General features: G+C 35.3%; 2 protein-coding genes across 5 annotated transcripts in view; one reads left to right on the plus strand and one right to left on the minus strand.

Moving 5' to 3' along the window:
- The first annotated feature begins 225 nt into the window (after positions 1 to 225).
- LOC111053430 (ELMO domain-containing protein 2) lies at positions 226 to 2,626 on the plus strand. Its single transcript, XM_022340359.2, has one exon. It carries the CDS (start codon positions 452 to 454, stop codon positions 1,388 to 1,390), a length of 939 nt encoding a protein of 312 aa, XP_022196051.2. The 5' UTR covers positions 226 to 451; the 3' UTR covers positions 1,391 to 2,626.
- Positions 2,627 to 5,064: 2,438 nt separating this feature from the next.
- Positions 5,065 to 21,723, minus strand: part of LOC111055343 (N-chimaerin) — a 48,078-nt gene continuing 31,419 nt past the window's right edge. For all 4 annotated transcript variants that reach the window (XM_039433742.1, XM_039433741.1, XM_039433740.1 and 1 more), the window contains 2 exons: positions 14,768 to 14,873; positions 5,065 to 5,569 (listed from right to left, as the gene is read on the minus strand). In XM_039433742.1, the coding sequence (XP_039289676.1) occupies positions 5,392 to 5,569; positions 14,768 to 14,873 (284 nt within the window). In that variant the 3' untranslated portion in view covers positions 5,065 to 5,391. The remainder of the gene's footprint in view (positions 5,570 to 14,767; positions 14,874 to 21,723) is intronic.

The raw sequence follows: 21,723 nt of genomic DNA on the forward strand, positions 1-21,723 counted from the left end.
TATTGTAGTATTGCGTCCTTATGACGTCATAAGGTCGCTCAACTTGTTGGACGGTCAACTTGCAGGACGGTCAAGTAGGAGACAGCCCAGTATTATAGATGGCATTGACAAAATAATATCAATCAATTTGAATAATAAATACAAATATAAATTTATTGTAACTTAAAAATGATATTATAATTTTATTTATGTTGATTATAAATGTTATTTTTGATGTTTAATTACACATTGCGGCATGTTGTTTAAAGCAACGTAAAAACAGCTGATCGAATCCTAACCTACAAATTGTGTCAAACTCAAACGTCACCGCTGGACGCCATTCCAACTAAAATCCGTTTGTGTCTTATTAAATTTAAAATTATTTTAAATGTCTTTTATCAGTTTTCTATGTTTCAATTTGCGGCATACATAGTGAGTTACCTGTTTAAGCGTGCGCCTAAATCATTGGAGTATGTTCAATAGTATATGGCTCAACTTGTACTATTATTTGAGACCGATTTTGAAGTGGCTACTTCGTAAAACAACAAGACTATGCGAACTTCAGAGGATATGCTATGGTGAAGCGGCTGGTTACTCAAGATCTTACGGCGTTGAAAGATCCTTACAGTTGTCTAGGAGTCCAGAAATTAAAAAAATGGTGCAGTGTTTAGATAAACTCAGCGACGAACGAAAGCTATGCGGCCGCGTTCTGAAGTCATCTCTCCAGTATGCGGTAGGAACTGTGCTAACTGTCAAGGAAATAAATCCGTACGTTCACAATCAGTTTGCGCCGTCATTTGTGAGGTGTTCAGAACATATTTGGGGCTACCGGCAACTGGTGAGTGAAATAGAACATTTAAGAACTTGTCAATACGATGCCACAAACAGTGATCACGAGAAAAAACTTCTGAAATTGTGGGAAAAACTGATGCCATCTGTGCCGCTAGAAAGCAGGGTGACCAAACAATGGCAAGACATTGGCTTTCAGGGCGACGATCCCAAAACCGATTTCAGAGGCATGGGTATTCTAGGACTAGAAAATCTTCTATTTTTCGCCGAGGAATATCCCAGTGCTGCAACCTTCGTCCTCTCACATTCCTTGCACCCGCAAAAAGGGTACGCCTTTGCTATTGTAGGCATAAATCTAACGAGTATGGCATACCATCTACTAAAAGATGGCACATTTAAAACGCATATCTACAACATCTCTAAAAGTATGCCCAGTATAAGACTTTTCCATCAGCTGTACTGCTATCTGTTCTACGAATTTGATAAGTTTTGGCTGCAGGCAAAACCGAAAAATATCATGGACTTTGCGCCGATTCGTAATCGTTTTGAAGAAAATATTAGATTGATTCTATCTCAACCATCGGCGGCTTTCAGAATCAACCTAAGTATTGATACAATCTGAACTCAACTGTTTTGTGATTCCTTTGCTTTTCCACAACTTGGGTGTTTGAATAGACTTCTTCACAATTTGTTGTTCTTCGGTTTCCAGAAAAAACTAACTTACTTTCATTTCAAATTTTCTAAGCACTGTGGCTTAAATACTGTTGAGGCTGCTCAATTTGAAACACTTAATACCTATGTTAAAGAACTCACTTAGAGTAGAATATAGCTTGATATCAATTTTTGTAATTTGCTGAACAAGTCTTAAGATTTAAGACAATCAATAATTTTAAGGAATAATGCTCTAGCACAAAAAGTGGTTCTGTAAAAGCCTCAAAACTGAAGATAAATTAACATTTTTTTCCTAAGGCAACAGGAATATTTTACTTGATTATTGAAGACAATATTTTCTACACACAGCTTTAAACATGGTATTTTAAGATAATAAATAGTATATAATATTCAATTAATTAAATACATAGAAAATCTATTTAATTAAAAAAATAGAGACATTGGTAAACCCCCGTTACCAATATTATTCTTGGTGCAATCAATTGAATATTGCTGCAATTGTAGTTTTAGTATATGTCTGAATTTATGAGTGTATTTTTAAATTTCCTAAAATATTCAAAGGAATAAAAGATTTATATATTGAGTATTATATTCGGTTTACCTAGTATGATTGTAAAATAGAACTCATCACTAAATTCATGCTAAACTCTTATAATAAAGCCTCAACTAAACCAATCTTGCCATAAATACAGTATTTTTTATTAAAATAAAAAATTTCCTTAGCTCTATAGTTAGCACAGAGGTGCCAATCAATCTAGTCTATTAATCAATATATTCAATATTTTGTTAGTTAGTTTCAATTCATCCCTTAGTTATACTTACAGATTTCCACAATCTTTCACTTCACCTTTAAATATCTTCAACTACTTTACACAAACCCACACTTGGAATGTGTTAGATTTTTTAGTCAATAATTAATTTCTATTTTTAATAAGAATATTACGCTCAAAAAATTATGTTCGTTGGTAGAAATACCTTGTGATCCTCAACTGGGAGTTGAGTTTGAAAATGTTAAAAAACATTGACTTGATAAGCGTGGGCTACTTCAAGTAATTCAAGCTTGAATAATTTTTTAGCACGGGGTGAATTAATGAATTTATAAATTTGAAGATTTATCTGCTGTTTTATGGGTTTCTAGTTTAAGTTTTTTGAAAAATCAACTATAATAAATTCAAAAGAATTTTGCTATAAGTTTTTTTTTGCGTTCAATACCTATTCAATTCTACCAGTTAATTCAATTTGTAATGATTTTCTAAAAACATATTAATCTCAAAATAGTAGGCCTATTAGCGTTACTTAAAATACTGTCAATCCCTGACGATTTTGAAGCCAACATTTCACAAACCATGTAAAAACTTATCAGAAGTGACTTTCCTTTTTGGCTACATAGGTCATGAGGATTTGAAGTAAAAATATATTACAATTCCATTACATGTATAAAATATGTTTTATGAGATTAAATAATATTAATTACAAAAACATTATTGAATAATGAATCTAAACCACAATTAAAACTAGCAAACATAACAAACAGTTTAAAAGTAATATTCTAGTAACAAAATAAAGAATCTAATGTCAGTCAAATATAAACATTTAAACAAAATAAAATGAGATATAAAGCAATATTTATAGTTTAGGATACAATAAACAAATTCTATTAGAATATTTCCATTATAATACTAACTACCAATATGTCATTTCTTTTTAAATGCAATTCATACAAAAATCGTTTAAAACTCTCTAATTATATTAGTATAGAAAGATCGACACTATAAAATACATCTTCTATTATCTATAATACTGCAACTATTCTTGAATTTTATTCAATTATTGGTTAAAATACTGCCTACCAAAAATATTTGGACTCCATTTTATGGAAGAATATGAACTATTTTTATTGCAATGTACATAATAGTAGTTTGCCTCCTGATTATCCTTTCTTTAGATTATCACCCTTCAGTCTTATTTTTAAACTGAAATTAAACCATGGTTTATTTCATCAACCAGTTATTAAAATTGTCAGTAACCTTTCATTTATTTAATTTTCATTTAACAACAATGAGAAAACAACTTAATCATAAAATGATTGGAAACGGAAAAACAGGCTATAGCCCTTACTATTCCATTCCTGACTTTTTATTGCATATTAAAATCATTTTAAAGTTTTGGGTCAATGATAAAACGTGGTTTAAATTCAGTTCTATATAGAGTAGATTAAAGGCAACATCTGAAGAAATTACTGGATTCATTAAAGCAAAGAAAATAGACGTGACCGAATTAGGCGTTTTTCAAGCGTTTTCAGACGGCGTAGGCAGGGCAGAAAGCTCTCCGATAGGCTGATTGGTTTGGCACCTAAAAAACCGCTAATATGGTCTCGCCCTAAATGCTGATGAATATTGAAAGTAATCAGAGTAGGTAAGTAAGTATGAACAGAGAATGGACTTTTATTGATGGTAAGGTTCTACTTCACAGCACCAACCAGCAACCATTGCAAGATGTCGATCATAATGTAGGTTTTTTTTGAAAGCTAGACACAAAGACCAGGTTGCCCAACAGCCGGTTAAATTTTAAAAGTGATTAATTCGTTTTTGAAAAGACGGCTTCTCTGATTGGTGCTCGTGGAATTAATCACGATTAAAATTTAACCGACGTACGTGCAACCGGCACAAAGAGGTTTTTATAGGGTATTATCATAGAGAAATGATATCATAAACTATTGTTTCTCTATGGTATTATCTACTGTACTCAAGGTTATCTATTATAAAATCTCTTTAGTGTGCTTATCTTCAAATTTCATACGGATACTTCATATGTTTGATTTGTAAGACCCGTGTTACATTAAAACACCAGGCTCGGACACTTGTGGCGTCCCACATTACACACGGTCACCACTAACGTCTCAGTCTAGTGGCCTAATGTAATACAAGCCTAAATAAAACAAAATTTGGTCGTAAGTTTTTAATTAACCACAACACTGTACCTATATTACGGTACATGTTATAAATTGGTTCACCAACAAATATATAAACATATTTTGATAATAAATGTTCATATAATTGGGGACGACGATTATTTTTGAACAGTTAATATTACATCAATAAACCTGTATCAGCTACGGTCAAGAAGGCATTGACTAAACAGTGAGGATCGGCAACGATGTTCTCCTATCTTTCTCCACTGCCATTATAGGGAACAAGTGGTGAGTGTGTGACTGTACCTTGTACTCTACCAATATGGCAGATAGTACAAGAATCAAGTTCGTCGTCTGTGGTGTGTTTGGTCGTCTGTTTCTGTTCGTTGTGTTTGGTCGTCTGCTCTGTTCTCTAATCTATGAATTGAGTTTTAGGTTAATGGAGTTCTGAATTTTGAAATAATAGCGTGAAAAAATGTCATCTCTAATAATCTTCAGCATAATCTTATAATATCAATAGCTTTCTTATAATCGTCTACACTCTCATCTTCTTAAATTTTTATATCGGAAAGGTATCTTTTGTAGGAATAATGGTGATATATATTATCATGGTTGAATCTAAACGGAGTTTTATAGTTCTCAACTATTGGTTGTGATCGTATCTGGTATAGTTTCCTCTTACTCACACGAATTAGTTGAGCCATTTTACTATGAGCAAAAGGTGAAAAGCCGCTCCAGACTAGACTCACCTTTTTTGAAGCATTTGCTTCAAAAGTTGAGCAAATGCTCTAGTTTATTCATACAATTTTGAGCAAATGCTCAATTTATTTTGTTGATGAGCATTAGCAAATGCTTTTGCTCACGTTTATTCATAGAAAATGAAGCATATGCTCAATATTCTAGAAGTATAAGCAAATGCTCAACTTTATTCATATGGCCCATTGTTGTAGAAACTAGGAAACCGTCAACAACTGTTTACGTACCTTACGCCCTACCAATGTTGCCGTTGGGACAACAATTGAAACAAGAAAAGTGTGGAATCAGCTGAATATTTCGTAGCAGTGGTCGATGAGCAGTTGAATTGCGGCGATCTCATTGGACAGGTCGGGGAGCGAGCTGCCATACTTGGTGAGGTCAGGTATTGGCATCAGAGTCGGCGCAAACACGGTGCTCAGACTTTGCGATGACATTTTGTTCTCCTTCTGGTGTTCCACCACTCTGCAATATTGAGTCAAACAAATTCAGTCAGAAAATGACGTTACAATATAAAACATGTTTTTGTTCATTTAAGGCTGGTCGGTACTTCCTTGCCCTATTACCATACATTGGTAAGCAAAGTATTGCTTTCCAAAAAAATTAAGGTACCTTAATTTCAAGTTTTCTATACGTTCCCCTAAGGTCCCCTTAGTCCAAAAACATGATTTTTGGGTGTTGGTCTGTGTATGTGTATGTCTATGAGCACGATAACTCCATTCCTAATCAACCGATTGACTTGAAATTTTAAACTTAAGGTCCTTATACCATGAGGATCCGACAATAAGAAATTCAATAGAATTCAATTCAAGATTGCGGATAATTACTAAAAAACCATGTTTTTACTTTCCTTGCCCTACAACCATAGGTAAGGAAAGTATTGCTTTCCAAAAAAATTAAGGTACCCCAATTTCAAGTTTTCTATACTTTTCAAGGTCCCCTGAGTCCAAAAACATGATTTTTGGGTGTTGGTCTGTGTGTGTGTGTGTGTGTGTGTGGTGTGTGTGTGTGTGTGTGTGTGTGTGTGTGTGTGTGTGTGTATATGTGTGCATGTCTGTGAACACGATAACTCCATTCCTAATTAACCGATTGACTTGAAATTTTAAACTTAAGGTCCTTATACCATGAGGACCTGACAATAAGAAATTCAATAAAATTCAATTCAAGATGGCGGAAAAAATGGCGGATAATTACTAAAAAACCATGTTTTTCACGATTTTCTCAAAAACGGCTCTAACGATTTTCTTTAAATTATACCATGGATAGCTATTTATAAGCCCTATCAACTGACATGAGTCTCATTTTTGGGAAAATTGCAGGAGCTGCGTAATATTCTCGAGAAAAATGGCGGATAGTTACTAAAAAACCATGTTTTTTACGGTTTTCTCGAAAACGGCTCTAACGATTTTCTTCAAATTTATACCATGGATAGCTCTTTAAAAGCCCTATCAACTGACATGAGTCTCATTTCTGGGAAAATTGCAGGAGCTGCGTAATATTCTCGAGAAAATTGGCGGATAATTACTAAAAAACCATGTTTTTCACGGTTTTCTCGAAAACGGCTCTAACGATTCTCTTCAAATTCATACCATGGATAGCTATTTATAAGCCCTATCAACTGACATGAGTCTCATTTCTAGGAAAATTGCAGGAGCTGCGTAATATTCTCGAGAAAAATGAAAGTAATTACTGAAAAACCATGTTTTTCACGATTTTCTCAAAAATTACTCGACTGATTTATTTCAAATTCATACTCTGTATAGTTATTTATCAGCTCCATCAACTGGCATGAGTCTCCTTTCTGGGAAACTAATGGGGGTTCACCCCATCCTTGAGAAATGTACTTTGTAACCTCCTTCTCGTGCATGAGGTAGGTAGGTAGAGCAGTCTATAAAAATAACAAATAGTCGAGATATTTCATCCGTAGAACAGCTGTTTTGACGACTTTTAAATAATCATCGGATTTCACAATTTACACAAAGGAAAAAGTACTCTGAAAACAAAATTATATACACACATATACAGTAGACTGCTCGTAGTTTCAAATAATTATGTTGCCGCCAATCGTCATTATGTTATTTCTCTAAATTATTGTCGTTTAAGAATGAGGCACCCAGTTCAATGAGCAAGGAAAGTTGTGTGTGAGTGTACCACACCAGATTTTTCTAGTAGGTTTTCATGTAGGTTTTAGGATTTATAATTGTATTCATCACTATAATTTCACAAGTCTTGCAAAGATTGTGCAACATAAAATTGAGGGTAGGGTAAAAACTACTCTAAGAATGAACTATGACCTTCCAATATTTCCTATTTTTCTAGTAGTGTTGTATGTAAGATCCATCATAGTATTCGTCATTATAATTTTTTGTTCACTTCATATAAAATAATATACAAACGTTACTTTCCAGTACCCTGAAAATGCAAGGTTTCACAGATTTATTTTCACTTTCCTTGCCCTATTACCATAGGTAAGGAAAGTATTGCTTTCCGAAAAAAATTAAGGTACCCCAATTTCTAAATTTCTATACGTTTCAAGGTCCCCTGAGTCCAAAAAAGTGGTTTTTGGGTATTGGTCTGTATGTGTGTGTGTGTGTGTGTGTGTATGTGCTTCTGTGTACACGATATCTTATCTCCCAATCAACGGAATGACTTGAAATTTGGAACTTAAGGTCCTTAAACTGTAAGGATCCGACACGAACAATTTCGATCAAATACAATTCAAGATGGCGGCTAAAATGGCAAAAATGTTGTCAAAAACAGGGGTTTTCGTGATTTTCTCAAAAACGGCTCAAACGATTTTGATCGAATTCATACTTGAAAAATTCATTGGTAAGTTGTATCGACTACCATAAGTCTCATATCTGTAAAAATCTCAGAAGCACCGCCCCATCTATGCAAAGTTTGATTTTAGATTCCCAATATCAGGCTTCAGATACAATTTAAACAAAAAAGTTTAAGTGGAATAGATTCAGCATGAAAATCTCTACAATTTATGTTTAGTAACATTTTCACCTAAAATTGAAAATAAGCTCGAAATGCGAGAAAATAAGATTTTTCAATTGCAAACTGTGTGCAACTGTTGATTCTTATAGATCATTCACTATGAAGAGATAGCAGACTTTGTGTGTCTGCATCGCTATTGTCCTGTCACCAGCTGTCTCAGATCTTGAAATAGTAGATTTAATATGCGCGGGAACACTAGCGTCAGTTGATCAATTTTTATAACGGCAAGGAAAGTTGTGTGAGTGCGCCACACCAGATTTTTTTCACGTTTTTCTCGAAAACGGCTCTAACGATTTTCTTCAAATTTATACCATGGATATTCATGAGCCCTATCAACTGACATGAGTCTCATTTCAGGGAAAATTGCATGAGCTCCGTAAAATGATTCTAGAGAAAAATGGCAGATAATTACTAAAAAAAACATGTTTTCACGATTTTCTCAAAAATGACTTGACCGATTTTTTTCAAATTCATACCTGTATAGTTATTTACCAGCTCTATCAACTGGCATGAGTCTTTTTCCTGGGAAACTAATGAGGGGTCTACGCTATCCTTGAGAAATGGACTTTGTAACCTCCTTCTCGTGCATGAGGTAGATAGAGCAGTTTATAAAAAGAACACATAGTCGAGATATTTTATCTGTAGAACAGCTGTTTTGATGACTTTTAAAAAATTAATCAAATTTCACAATTTACACAAAGGAAAAATATTACTCTGAAATAGTATATTTCGCACCTAGGGCCGAAAATGAGACTTTTCCGGCTCGAAATCGGTTTTCAAGTCCGAGGCCGTAGGCCGAGGACTAGAAAAGATTGAGAGCCGGAAAAACATTTTTTCCCGTGGTGCGAATGCTATTTTTCGCCACACACAAAAATAAACAATTGAAAATAAACACATATGAAAATAATTGTTTATAAGCACTTCTGAAAGCAAAAGTGGAAGGTCATAGTTCTAGCAAATCTGAGATAATCTGAATATCAGGAAATTGTCCAAGTATTTTTATTTCTTATTCTGATTTGTCTAAATAACCTAAAAGATGAAGTTCAATTATGTAAGAGGTTGAGTTTATACTTTTTATTCTTCCAAATGACAATAAGATGATATTATTAAAATGTTCTGATTCTTGAATAATAAACACAATAATGAAAAGTTTTTTGATCAGCTGTTTTACACTTGAAATTTGGCCAATCTGAATGTCAACGTCAACAATGCTTGTTGTCGTCAACTTCGGAAGTGTAGGTTAGAAGTTCTATCCTTCTCTGAAAATCGAATTTGAATAGTTTATAATTTATATCTTATCTGTATTTTATTCATCCAAATAAAATATTATTATATCTTATTGCAGAATACTTATTCAATTCTAGAAGCATAAACTGATTCCGTTTCATAAACCATTTTGTAAACTCGTTCACATCAAATCAGAATCAGCTGACTTCAAGGTTATTTTACAGCCCTAGGGCCGTAAAACTTTTACCGGCCTGGTCAGAAAACAATCATTTTCGGCCTCCATATGACGCACGAAAACCAGCTCATTACATCCAAGTGGGGCGAAAACAATATTATTATTGTGTATATAGGTACACATATAGTAGTCTAATCGTAGTTTCAAATATGCTGCCGCCAATCGTCATTATGTTATTCCCCTAAATTATTCTCCCCTTTAAGAAAGAGGCTTACAGTTGTAACATTAAATAGATTGGACAGTGGTATCCATCATTTGTGATAAATGATTGGTGACCTGTTTGGTAAGAGTAATAAAAGGGAGCGATCCACCAGTTCCCAGACGGGAACACTGTAAATTGTTGTTGCGTAGCATTTGATGATATAGCAAAAGCAGTTGGTTTTTTTATATTATCAACTAGATGTTTTTTGGAATTTGAAAGAAAAACTTTTTTTTCAGGAGTCAGATTTATTTTATTTAAAAGAAGAAATTTCTGTTTGATTTAAATGTGAATTTTAACATATTTTGGTTTTATAAAATCAGTTATCCTACATCTATTTAGATACAAAACAATTAAGGGAGGTTATGGAATTTTGAGCATTTAATCAATTTTAAAAAATTAAAATAAACTTTTTGGCCAATGACTTTACAAAACGTTAGACAGAATTGTGTTGGACAGATTATTGTGTTTTTTATTTAAACAAGTTATATGACAGTTTAAAAAGCATTATTCATTTATAATTAATTTGGAATTTCTAAAATCAAAACAATATAGAAAAAATAAATTGAATGTGGAACGATACCGTTATACAGTTGATGTCCATCCTAAGTTGCCATGGGGATGTCCAGCCACGGGGCAGCTCGGTCTGTCTCAGGAGGTAGGCGATCAAAAAGTGTGTGAAATTATTCAGAAGAAAAGTGGAAAGCTTTTTCCACTAGCTGGCTGGAGGGGGGAGACTAGAATGCTAGCCCCACTTCTACCTCTCCTCAGTGTTTTTAGTCTGTCAGCCAAAACTGTCTGATCAGCTTTTAGTTTTTAAAGTTGGGAAAAAATTATTTCTCTTCTTAAAGAAGGAACTGATGTTTGGGGGTATGTCAAACCTTGTGGTTCATGACACAGTTCAATGAGCAAGGAAATTTGTGTGAGTGTACCACACCAGATTTTTTTAATTGGACAATCTTTTTAAATATAATTGTTAAGATCACAATTGTATAAGAGTGAGAAAAAGTGGCAACTGAGATTTTTAAGTGGTATAATAAGCGAGATATGGGTTGTTGAAAGTGTTAACTCCGTTTTCTTTCTAGATCATAAACGGTTTCGAAATTTCCATTGGAGTTTTTTTAAATATATTATTCAGTACATCATTGACTTTGTTCTAATATGCGTTTTTTCGCTTTTTATGCCAAAATAAACAAGTTATCGAATTTACAAAAATGTTACTTTTTCATTTATGAACGATATGGGGAATAAAATGTTTTAGTTTGGAAAGATACATTATTGAATTTTCAAGAGAAGTTCTGTTAATATAGTCGAAACCGTTTATGATCTGGAAAGAAAACGGAATCTGGAAAATTAGCACTTCAATAACTCGCTTATTAGAACACTTGAAAATTTCGGTTGTCACTTTTCTCACTCTTATAACATTGATGTTAGCAATTATATTGAAAAATATTATCCAATTTGAATTACCCAACAGCCTTAATGTGAGGTGGGCGATATAATGGCAGTGGACAAAGATAGGAGAACAACGTTGCACATCCTCTGTCTTGCCAATTCCTTCTATAGACGGTAGCTGATACAGGTTTATTGATGTAATATTAACTGTTCATTCTCCTTTAAAATAATCAATTATATTCAATTAGGTAAGGAATTATATTTTTCAATAATTTCATAATGAATTTTTATAATTAAAATGAAATATTTTGTTAATTATTGTTGAGAAACGATCTGGCAACAGAGCAAAGCGAGAAAGAGATAGCGTTATCCGCCTCGTTGAATGATAGACAAGGATAGCAATATCATTGCTAATCAAACACTGCCATTATAACGTGGACCACACTATCGCCAAGTCACTGGCCAAGCTAGCAAAGCTTAGCCACGTTGGTCTTGCCGCATGTACACTATAATGTGACAAGCAAAGGCCAATGAATGTGAGCGCTGGCAAACCATTCATCCACACTCTGGCGCTCGTCGTCATTTGGCGAAAGTGTGGATGCGACACAAAATGATCCATACAAAATGTACAATTTACAATATTAATACTATAATAAATTCAGATGTGAATGGAAAACGGTCCAATAACAGATTATGATCTGCATTATAGGAGAAATATTTACTGAATTTGGGGCCTGTTTCACAAACATTCAGAGCATTATAACACAAGAATCGAATTCATTAGTCGAAATATGTTGTGGTAGATTACTAAAAAAATCTGGTGTGGCACACTCACACAACTTTCCTTGCCGTTATGAGAATTGATCACCTGACGCTAATGTTCACGCGCATCTCAAGTCTACTTATAAACAAAGATCTGAGTCAGCTGGTGACAGGACAATAACGCTGGAGACATACGAGGTCTGCTATCTCTTCATAGTGAATCATTCAATAGAATCAACAGTTGCCAACAGTTTGCAATTGGATAATCACATTTTCTCGAATTTCGAGCTTATTTTCAGTTTTAGGTGAAAATGTTACTGAACACTAATTGTAGAGATTTTCATGCTCAATCTTTTCCACTTGAATTTTTTTGTTTAAATTGTATCTGAAGCCTGATAATTGGGAATCTAAAATCAAACTTTGCATAGATGGAGTGGAGCTCCTGAAATTTTTACAGATATGGGACTTGTGGCAGTTGATAGAGCTTATCAATGACTATTTTAAGTATGAATTTGATCAAAATCGTTTGAGCAGTTTTCGAGAAAATCGCGAAAAACCCTGTTTTTGACAACATTTTTACCATTTTAGCCGCCATCTTGAATTGAATTTGATCGTGTCGAATCCTTATATTGTAAAGACCTTAAGTTCCAAATTTCAAGTCATTCCGTTAATTGGGAGATGAGATATCGTGTACACAGACGCACATACACACACACACATACACACACACACACACACACACACACACACACACATACAGACCAATACCCAAAAACCACTTTTTTGGACTCAGGGGACCTTGAAACGTATAGAAATTTAGAAATGGGGTACCTTAATTTTTTTCGGAAAGCAATACTTTCCTTACCTATGGTAATAGGGCAAGGAAAGTAAAATTCACAAGGGTACTGTTGACGCCGTTTGAATTCAATGGAGTTTGGCGCTGAGTAGTTAGCTTCAATCTCCCCCGTCTATTGGCGCACTGTAGTGCGTAGTTGTTTGTTTGTTTTGTAGTTTTCAAGTTCAGTCGGTTCGAAAAGCTGCCTCCGTTGACAGGACAGTTCGACTCGTTCGTTGATTTGTTTGTATTTTTATCGGAAATTATTAATTGTAATTCCGTGTCTCCGATCGTAGGGAGTAATAATTTGTTTTAAAGTACATGTGAGAATTTGAGTATTTTTTATATTGGAAGTAGTAGTGAAGTAATAGTAAAATTGAGAAGCAGAATTCCATACATGATTCAACAACTCTCTGCAGTACCTGGCTACATCATAAATCATCAGAGGTCAAGTGATTTATTTACATTTCTCTATTCCTTAATTCTTTCCTTTACCTTTTTACCACCCATCTAATATGGTCTCGCCCTAAAACATCTAGTATGAGGGCCGAATTCTTTCAATTACAAGACTTGTGAATTTTGACGATAGAGGTCATAGATAGATACAGGACGGACTAACAGAATCTAATGAAACGAGACTTGACCAAAGAATGTAAACATAGATTGGAATAGAACTATTTCACTTGTTCAAATATACAAAAGAGTAGATATAATATACTAGACAAACATAGAAAAGCATAGATGTAATAAAATAGTAGGCTGATGAATACTTGTTGACCGAGCGAAGTGAGGTCTAAGATTCAAGTCGACGGTTTGCCGTCTCTCTTGATGTTTAAATGTTCAAATATTTAAATGTTTAAATGCTTATATGTTGCACATTTACGGCGAAACGCGGTAATAGATTTTCATGAAATTTGACAGGTATGTTCCTTTTTTAATTGCGCGTCGACGTATATACAAGGTTTTTGGAAATTTTGCATTTCAAGGATAATATAAAAGGAAAAAGGAGCCTCCTTCATACGCCAATATTAGAGTAAAAATCAGACTATAGAATTATTCATCACTAGCCGTCAGGCTCGCTTCGCTCGCCATATACGTCCAGCCAGGGGGCTCCGCCCCCTGGACCCCCGACTGGATCGTCCAAGAATGAGATTATCAGGCTCGCTTCGCTCGCCTGCATTTTTATCATGTTAGGACAATCAAGTCGGGGGTCCAGGCTAAACGGATATGGCGAGCGAAGCGAGCCTGACGGCTAGTAATATAATATTCCCAGGATTGAAGTAGCAGTGCCCAATCAATTTTTCCGCGATAAATGCATTTAAATCTTCAACTTGGTGCCAACCTAACAAAGTCAACTCAACTTAATGCCAACCTGACAAAATTATTAATTTAGTTGCCAGTTAACAACTGTTTCGAAGAGGTACTCTATCTAGATTATAGCTCTATAGTAACATATGATATGGAAATTTCAATTATAATTAAGAGATTGGGAGAAGAAGAATATACATGCTAAAAGACGAACTTTAAACCCTTAAAAACCAACCCTTAGAGTTAAAATATTGCCAAAATATTTCTTAGTGCGCCTCTAAAGGGCCAACTGAACATACCTACCAAATTTGAACGTTTTTGGTCCGGTAGATTTTAGTTATGCGAGTGAGTGAGTGAGTGAGTGAGTCAGTCAGTCAGTCAGTCAGTGAGTGAGTACCATTTCGCTTTTATATATATAGATAAATCAGCTGACAAGTGATTACACAGATGTGTGGAAAAGCCAGTCTATTGCTGTATTTCCATAAGGTCTACAGTTTCAATCAGGTACTTGTGGATGAGAATACTGCGTGAGGTATACTGTTCACAGAACTACTAGTCCAGTGAGTGCACATTCTACTGTGTAATGTCCTGTAATGAAAGAAACCGGTTTGATGAAGTTTATAAGAAAATTATTTACATTCAAAATGAGAGATAGCACATTTACAATGCCAGAATGAATAAAGAAAGAGGATAGCATACCTTGCCAGATGGAATATCAAGTATTTGAGAGTATTGTAGTGTGCGGGCAGCAATAGAGTGAGGGCGTCTTTTAGGCACTTCTTTTGTTCTCGCAAACTCGACATTTCTGAAATTCAAACAAAGTAAATTGGGGTTCAATTCAAGTTGACAATTCATCAGTTCAAACAATCTATATAAATAAAAATCGAGCCTCAAATTTTGACATTCAATAACTTTTTATGTGTGCACCGAATTTGATGATTGTTTTTAAGCTGTGTTTGTTATATTCAGGAGCAGGTTTATGGCCAATCAAATTTATGATCCGACTTCAGGACTCTTTCCTACGGTCCTTCAAAGTTTACATCTAATCCTTATGGGAGAAGATTTGTGAGCTGGCCACACACAGAAATGAAAATCAGCTGTTATAATCATTGCGTCATCCAACAGCCGTCGGTAGATCTTGTAATGGAGTGAAAGAACTATGATAACATAAGAGAACAGAAAATACTAGAATTTTAATGAGTCTTTAACATATTTTACATTTAAACAAAACAAGATTCATTTTATTATAAAAAACAATATTGATATAAAATTAATGGGGAAGCTACTCGCTGCTGCTAAAGATACAATCTTTTTGGTTATGATTAATTAGCAAAGAAAACTCAAAAAGGATAACACCTACCTTTTGAAGATGGCTTATCCCTTTGGCATTCACTAGTTGAAACGCGACGTTAATTATTAGTTAAAAATCAAAATAACTGATCTAGTAATGGGTTCAGATCCCGTCTTATTCAATAATACAATTCTCTTTAAACTGCCCGAACCGCGACAGGAGAACTGTATTATAAAACAAGAGCAAAATCTATCCTTTTCAACAGAACAGCCGGACTTTACTGTCAGTCCTAACGAACGAGCTCTCCCCAGAAGCTAAATTTTGGGTATTAATATAAGCTCAGTCAATGCCAAACATAAAAGCCATTTCAAGTACTTATTTTTATCTGTCGCACAGGCGGCACGTTTGTTATTAGAAACAAAGAGAAGCTACGTTAATATTGACAACAAATAAAATAAACAATCTTTCTGTCGATGACAAAGATTGTTCAAAGACAAAAACACTGTTCATTGAACTTTTTTAATTTTAAAACTCTAAAATTCTGATCAATATGAGATAAATATATGATTCATATATATGTCCCATATGACCAGGTGACAATCTGTTATCTATTTCCTTTCTACTGATTCAAAAAAAATTAATTCTAATAATAATGCCGCGGTACGAACGACATCCAAACTTGGGTCATAGAACTTGAAATGCTGTAGATTTAAAATGTATACGGGAAAATCAGCAGCAAGGAGATATACCATTCAATTTCCCAGCAAGCTGCATTCAAGCTGTATATCTAAAAATACAAACTGCTGCACAACTACCCAAGCACATAGGAAGTCCATATTGAGATAATAATAATAATAATGAATGTTTATTTCCCAAAAAACTAAAACTACAACATCAATTACAAAAAAATTAGATAAATTACAATATTACATACAATAGTTAGTTACAAAAGATTCTTATAATGTGTTCTCTACTTGTTTAGTTTTTCTGTGTGGAAATTGACCTACTCCACTATGGCGTACCATGTTCTAGAGTAGGTAAATATAAGGTAAATATATAGGTAGATATAAATATAAATACTGATTGTTGGATAATTTTCATAAAAATATAGTGCATCAGATTAAGCTAATGCTAATTAGCACACCTGTGGAGGCGCGGTTTGGTGATACAAAGTGTAGATCTTATGAAGATTGCCTTATCACACCGTTCCACGTCATGCCCGATTCAGTGTGTGTAAGCATAGAGAAACAATAGCATAAGTAGATATCCCATGGTATAGGGCGTTCATGTCGCAACTTTTACTGTTATCTCAAGCCGATAGTCCACATAGTTCTTTCCTGTAAATCTGTGTGACGCTGGTAGTCTCTCATATTATGCCGTTCATACACTCCCACCCCAAAAAAAACAGTGAAAATCGACAATAATCCACAGTAATCGACATTAATCGGCTTGAGTTAACAGTAAAAGTTGCGACATAAACGCCCTATACCATGGGATATCTACTTACGCTATTGTTTCTCTATGGTGTAAGTTCTTCCATTCAAACCAATAAGCAAGAAGCACCTGGATGCAAAATGCCGCATCGCGTCTCCTCAGGTGTGCATCCAGCTTAAGTTTGTCATGAGATGCATTATCTATTTGGCATTACGAAGTTCGCCGGGCCAGCTAGTTTACAATATAATAGGATCACTCAGAAATGCTAATTAAATAATCCCTCAATATACCACACCAACCATCACAACTTTCAACTTTCCATTATGCTTTCTTTGGGTCAGAACTATAGAAAAGAGGTAGCATAAGAGGATATCCCAAGGGAGGGCGTTTATGTTGCAAATTCCACTGTTAAGCCTATAGTCCTAGTAGTCCTTTTTCGTGAAGTTATGTGACGCTGGTAGTCTCTCATACTGTGCCGTTCTTACACTCTCACACTCCCAACATAACAGTAATAATAGATAGTAGTCAACCGTAATTGGCTTGAGTCAACAAAAAATCGGCTGAAATTTGGAACATAAACGACTTGAAAATAATGCATGTATTCAAATGTGCCATACAACATATTGGAGTCTTTAAACTGCCCGAACCGCGACAGGAAAACTGTATTATAAAACAAGAGCAAAATCTATCCTTTTCACCAGAACAGCCGGACTTTACTGTCAGTCCTAACGAACGAGCTCTCCCCAGAAGCTAAATTTTGGGTATTAATATAAGCTCAGTCAATGCCAAACATAAAAGCCATTTCAAGTACTTATTTTTATGTCGCACAGGCGGCACGTTTGTTATTAGAAACAAAGAGAAGCTACGTTAATATTGACAACAAATAAAATAAACAATCTTTCTGTCGATGACAAAGATTTTTCAAAGACAAAAACACTGTTCATTGAACTTTTTTAATTTTAAAACTCTAAAATTCTGATCAATATGAGATAAATATATGATTCATATATATGACCAGGTGACAATCTGTTTTCTATTTTCTTTCTACTGATTCAAACAATTTTAATTCTAATAATAATGCCGCGGTACGAACGACATCCAAACTTGGGTCGTAGAACTCGAAATGCTGTAAATTTAGAATTTATACGGGAAAATCAGCAGCAAGGAGATATACCATTCAATTTCCCAGCAAGCTGCATTCAAGCTGTATATCTAAAAATACAAACTGCTGCACAACTACCCAAGCACATAGGAAGTCCATATTGAGATAATAATAATAATAATAATGAATGTTTATTTCCCAAAAAACTAAAACTACAACATCAATTACAAAAAAATTAGATAAATTACAATATTACATACAATAGTTAGTTACAAAAGATTCTTATAATGTGTTCTCTACTTGTTTAGTTTTTCTGTGTGGAAATTGACCTACTCCACTATGGCGTACCATGTTCTAGAGTAGGTAAATATAAGGTAAATTTATAGGTAGATATAAATATAAATACTGATTGTTGGATAATTTTCATAAAAATATAGTGCATCAGATTAAGCTAATGCTAATTAGCACACCTGTGGAGGCGCGGTTTGGTGATACAAAGTGTAGATCTTATGAAGATTGCCTTATCACACCGTTCCACGTCATGCCCGATTCAGTGTGTGTAAGCATAGAGAAACAATAGCATAAGTAGATATCCCATGGTATAGGGCGTTCATGTCGCAACTTTTACTGTTATCTCAAGCCGATAGTCCACATAGTCTTTCCTGTAAATCTGTGTGACGCTGGTAGTCTCTCATATTATGCCGTTCATACACTCCACCCCAAAAAAAACAGTGAAAATCGACAATAATCCACAGTAATCGACATTAATCGGCTTGAGTAACAGTAAAAGTTGCGACATAAACGCCCTATACCATGGGATATCTACTTACGCTATTGTTTCTCTATGGTGTAAGTTCTTCCATTCAAACCAATAAGCAAGAAGCACCTGGATGCAAAATGCCGCATCGCGTCTCCTCAGGTGTGCATCCAGCTTAAGTTTGTCATGAGATGCATTATCTATTTGGCATTACGAAGTTCGCCGGGCCAGCTAGTTTACAATATAATAGGATCACTCAGAAATGCTAATTAAATAATCCCTCAATATACCACACCAACCATCACAACTTTCAACTTTCCATTATGCTTTCTTTGGGTCAGAACTATAGCATAAGAGGATATCCCAAGGGAGGGCGTTTATGTTGCAAATTCCACTGTTAAGCCTATAGTCCTAGTAGTCCTTTTTCGTGAAGTTATGTGACGCTGATAGTCTCTCATACTGTGCCGTTCTTACACTCTCACACTCCCAACATAACAGTAATAATAGATAGTAGTCAACCGTAATTGGCTTGAGTCAACAAAAAAATCGGCTGAAATTTGGAACATAAACGACTTGAAAATAATGCATGTATTCAAATGTGCCATACAACATATTGGAGTCTTTAAGTCGGGTAGAAGGTGGAAGAAAGCGGAGACATTAGGGGCCGGTTTCCAAGCTCGGGATTTAGCTAAGCTCTAGATTTTAAACAGCTGGTGTCAGAAAATTGGCTTTCCGAAACGGGGCGTAGTCGCAGTCCACGTTTAAATTATATTTCGAAAAACTAGAAAATGGAACACAAATAAAATAAAGAGAAAATAGTGTAAATTTTCAACAATTTTGAATTATTTAGGAATGTAATTTCGTCAAGGGAAAACGTTTCCAATTATGGAAATGACTAAATAAAGATTATCATAAAAACTACGACTAAAGCCTAGTTTATACGATCCAATCGGCGAGACAGTTGTCTTTGGACAATTGTCATCACGTGGTTGTGGATTGCCGGAGGCCAAGCCAGTTAAACGAGAAGATGTTTATACGCGGCCAACTATTGGCACGTTAGTTGACAGCTGAACATGGCCGTTTTCTCGTCATCTGTTGTGACTCAACTGGCAAAAACAAGACAGCGCTACTGGCCTACACCGTTCACACGGCGCCAATTGTCGTGATAACTGAGATTCCGAGTGGTGGGGGGCTCGCTGGGCCCAATTGACTGTCCATAGTCTAATCCCGGAGACAGTTGAATTTCGGGCCAATTGACGGGACAGTTAGCCTGCAGTTTTTATACGAAGACAATAATTTCATGCCAGTCAGTTGCCTTATGACAATTGTCTCGCCAAAATCAACTGTATTTATTTTTAATAAATTGAAATTGAAAAGTGAAAGGAAAGGAACTGTCTCCGGGAGTAGACTATGGACAGTCAATTGGGCCCAGCGAGCCCACCACCATTCGGAATCTCAGTTGTAGCGACAATTGGCGCCGTGTGAACGGTGTAGGCCAGTAGCGCTGTCTTGGTTTTGCCAGTTTAGCTGTTTAGTCACAACAGATGACGAGAACTATCGTATAAACAAACTAGTCTTAAGTCCCGTTTCGGAAAACCACTTTTCCGACTCCAGTTGTTTAAAGTCTAGAACTTAGCTAGATCCCGAGCTTGGAAACTGGCCCTAAGATACATGCATTTAAACACTCTCAGCTACCTTAATGATCCGTCAACGCTCCACTTTATTTTTACCCTAAGAATTCACTCAACAAAAAATTACTGCAGTGTGCCTTACGTGTAGTGACACTCTCTTAGGACTGAAATATTTTTTTCCTACAGTTACGTTGAAAAGTGGCATTGCTGCACTGATTACAGAACGCAAAGAATCACTTTTCCGCTCTAGTGCGGGAAAAATTTTTCTGCACTCCAGATTTGCAACATGGCAACGAAAAATACTTAGTAGGTTATATGGAGCAACAGTGCAGCAAAATCAAAATGAAGTTGGTAACAGTGACTGCTGTGGCTGCTATAGTGAGCAGAGGTGCAACGAAGCACAACGCGCTAATTATTACTATTATATATTATAACGAGGACAGCAACAGCACAGTGCCACCACAGCACACACCACACAGCCGCCTCGCCATTCAAACACTACTAAGTTATTTGATGGATTTCAGGCAATTTTACCCATAATTACCCACTTTTCATATTCAATGGTAACTGTAGGAAGAACTTAATGTGAAATACGTGCGCAAAGTTCCTCTGCTGCACTCAACAAACCATTCCGCCCTCGCCTACGGCTCGGGCGTAAACGTTTCTTTCGGTGCAGCAAACTGTCACTTTGCGCACTAGTTGCACAAATAACTATATTATACTCCAGGGAAACTCCTACAAAAATAGGTCAGCAATATTATATCCACAGTAATACATAAATAGTTGTTTACACAAGAGAACTATAGTGACGTCCGTGTTATTATAATGGCAGTGGAGAAAAAAAGAGCAGCGTTGCCGATTCTCCGCCTTGCGACTGCCTTCTATAGAGGATGGCTGATACCGTTACGTTAGTAGCTGGCCTAATGTGTGGATAACAAGACATTTTTGAATCGAATTTATGACAAGAAATTAGTTTCACTTGTTACACCACCAATAATCGCCGGAAACTGATAATCTCACTATCTGTAGCCAAGCCCCAATAATCTATAGTGAGGTCCACGTTATAATGGCAGTGGAGAAAGATAGGATAACGTTGCCGATCCTCTGTCTTGTCAATGCCTTCTATAGACGGTAGCTGATACAGGTTTATTGATGTATATAATATTAACTGTTCATCCTCGTTTAAAATAATCAATTATATTTTATCAGGCAAGCAATTATATTTTTCAATAATTTCATAATGAATTTTCATAATTAAGATGAAATATTTTGTTAATTAATTATCAATTCATAGAGCGGAATTCAGGATGTATAGTTCCATGATAATATTCTGAGCTTGCATCACTCAAAGCAAAAATTGCTATAGTGAGATCCACGTTATAATGGCAGTGGAGAAAGATAGGAGAACAACGTTGCCAATCCTCTGTCTTGTCAATGCCT

This window comes from Nilaparvata lugens, chromosome 8 (assembly GCF_014356525.2).
Source record: "Nilaparvata lugens isolate BPH chromosome 8, ASM1435652v1, whole genome shotgun sequence".
Lineage (NCBI taxonomy): Eukaryota > Metazoa > Arthropoda > Insecta > Hemiptera > Delphacidae > Nilaparvata > Nilaparvata lugens.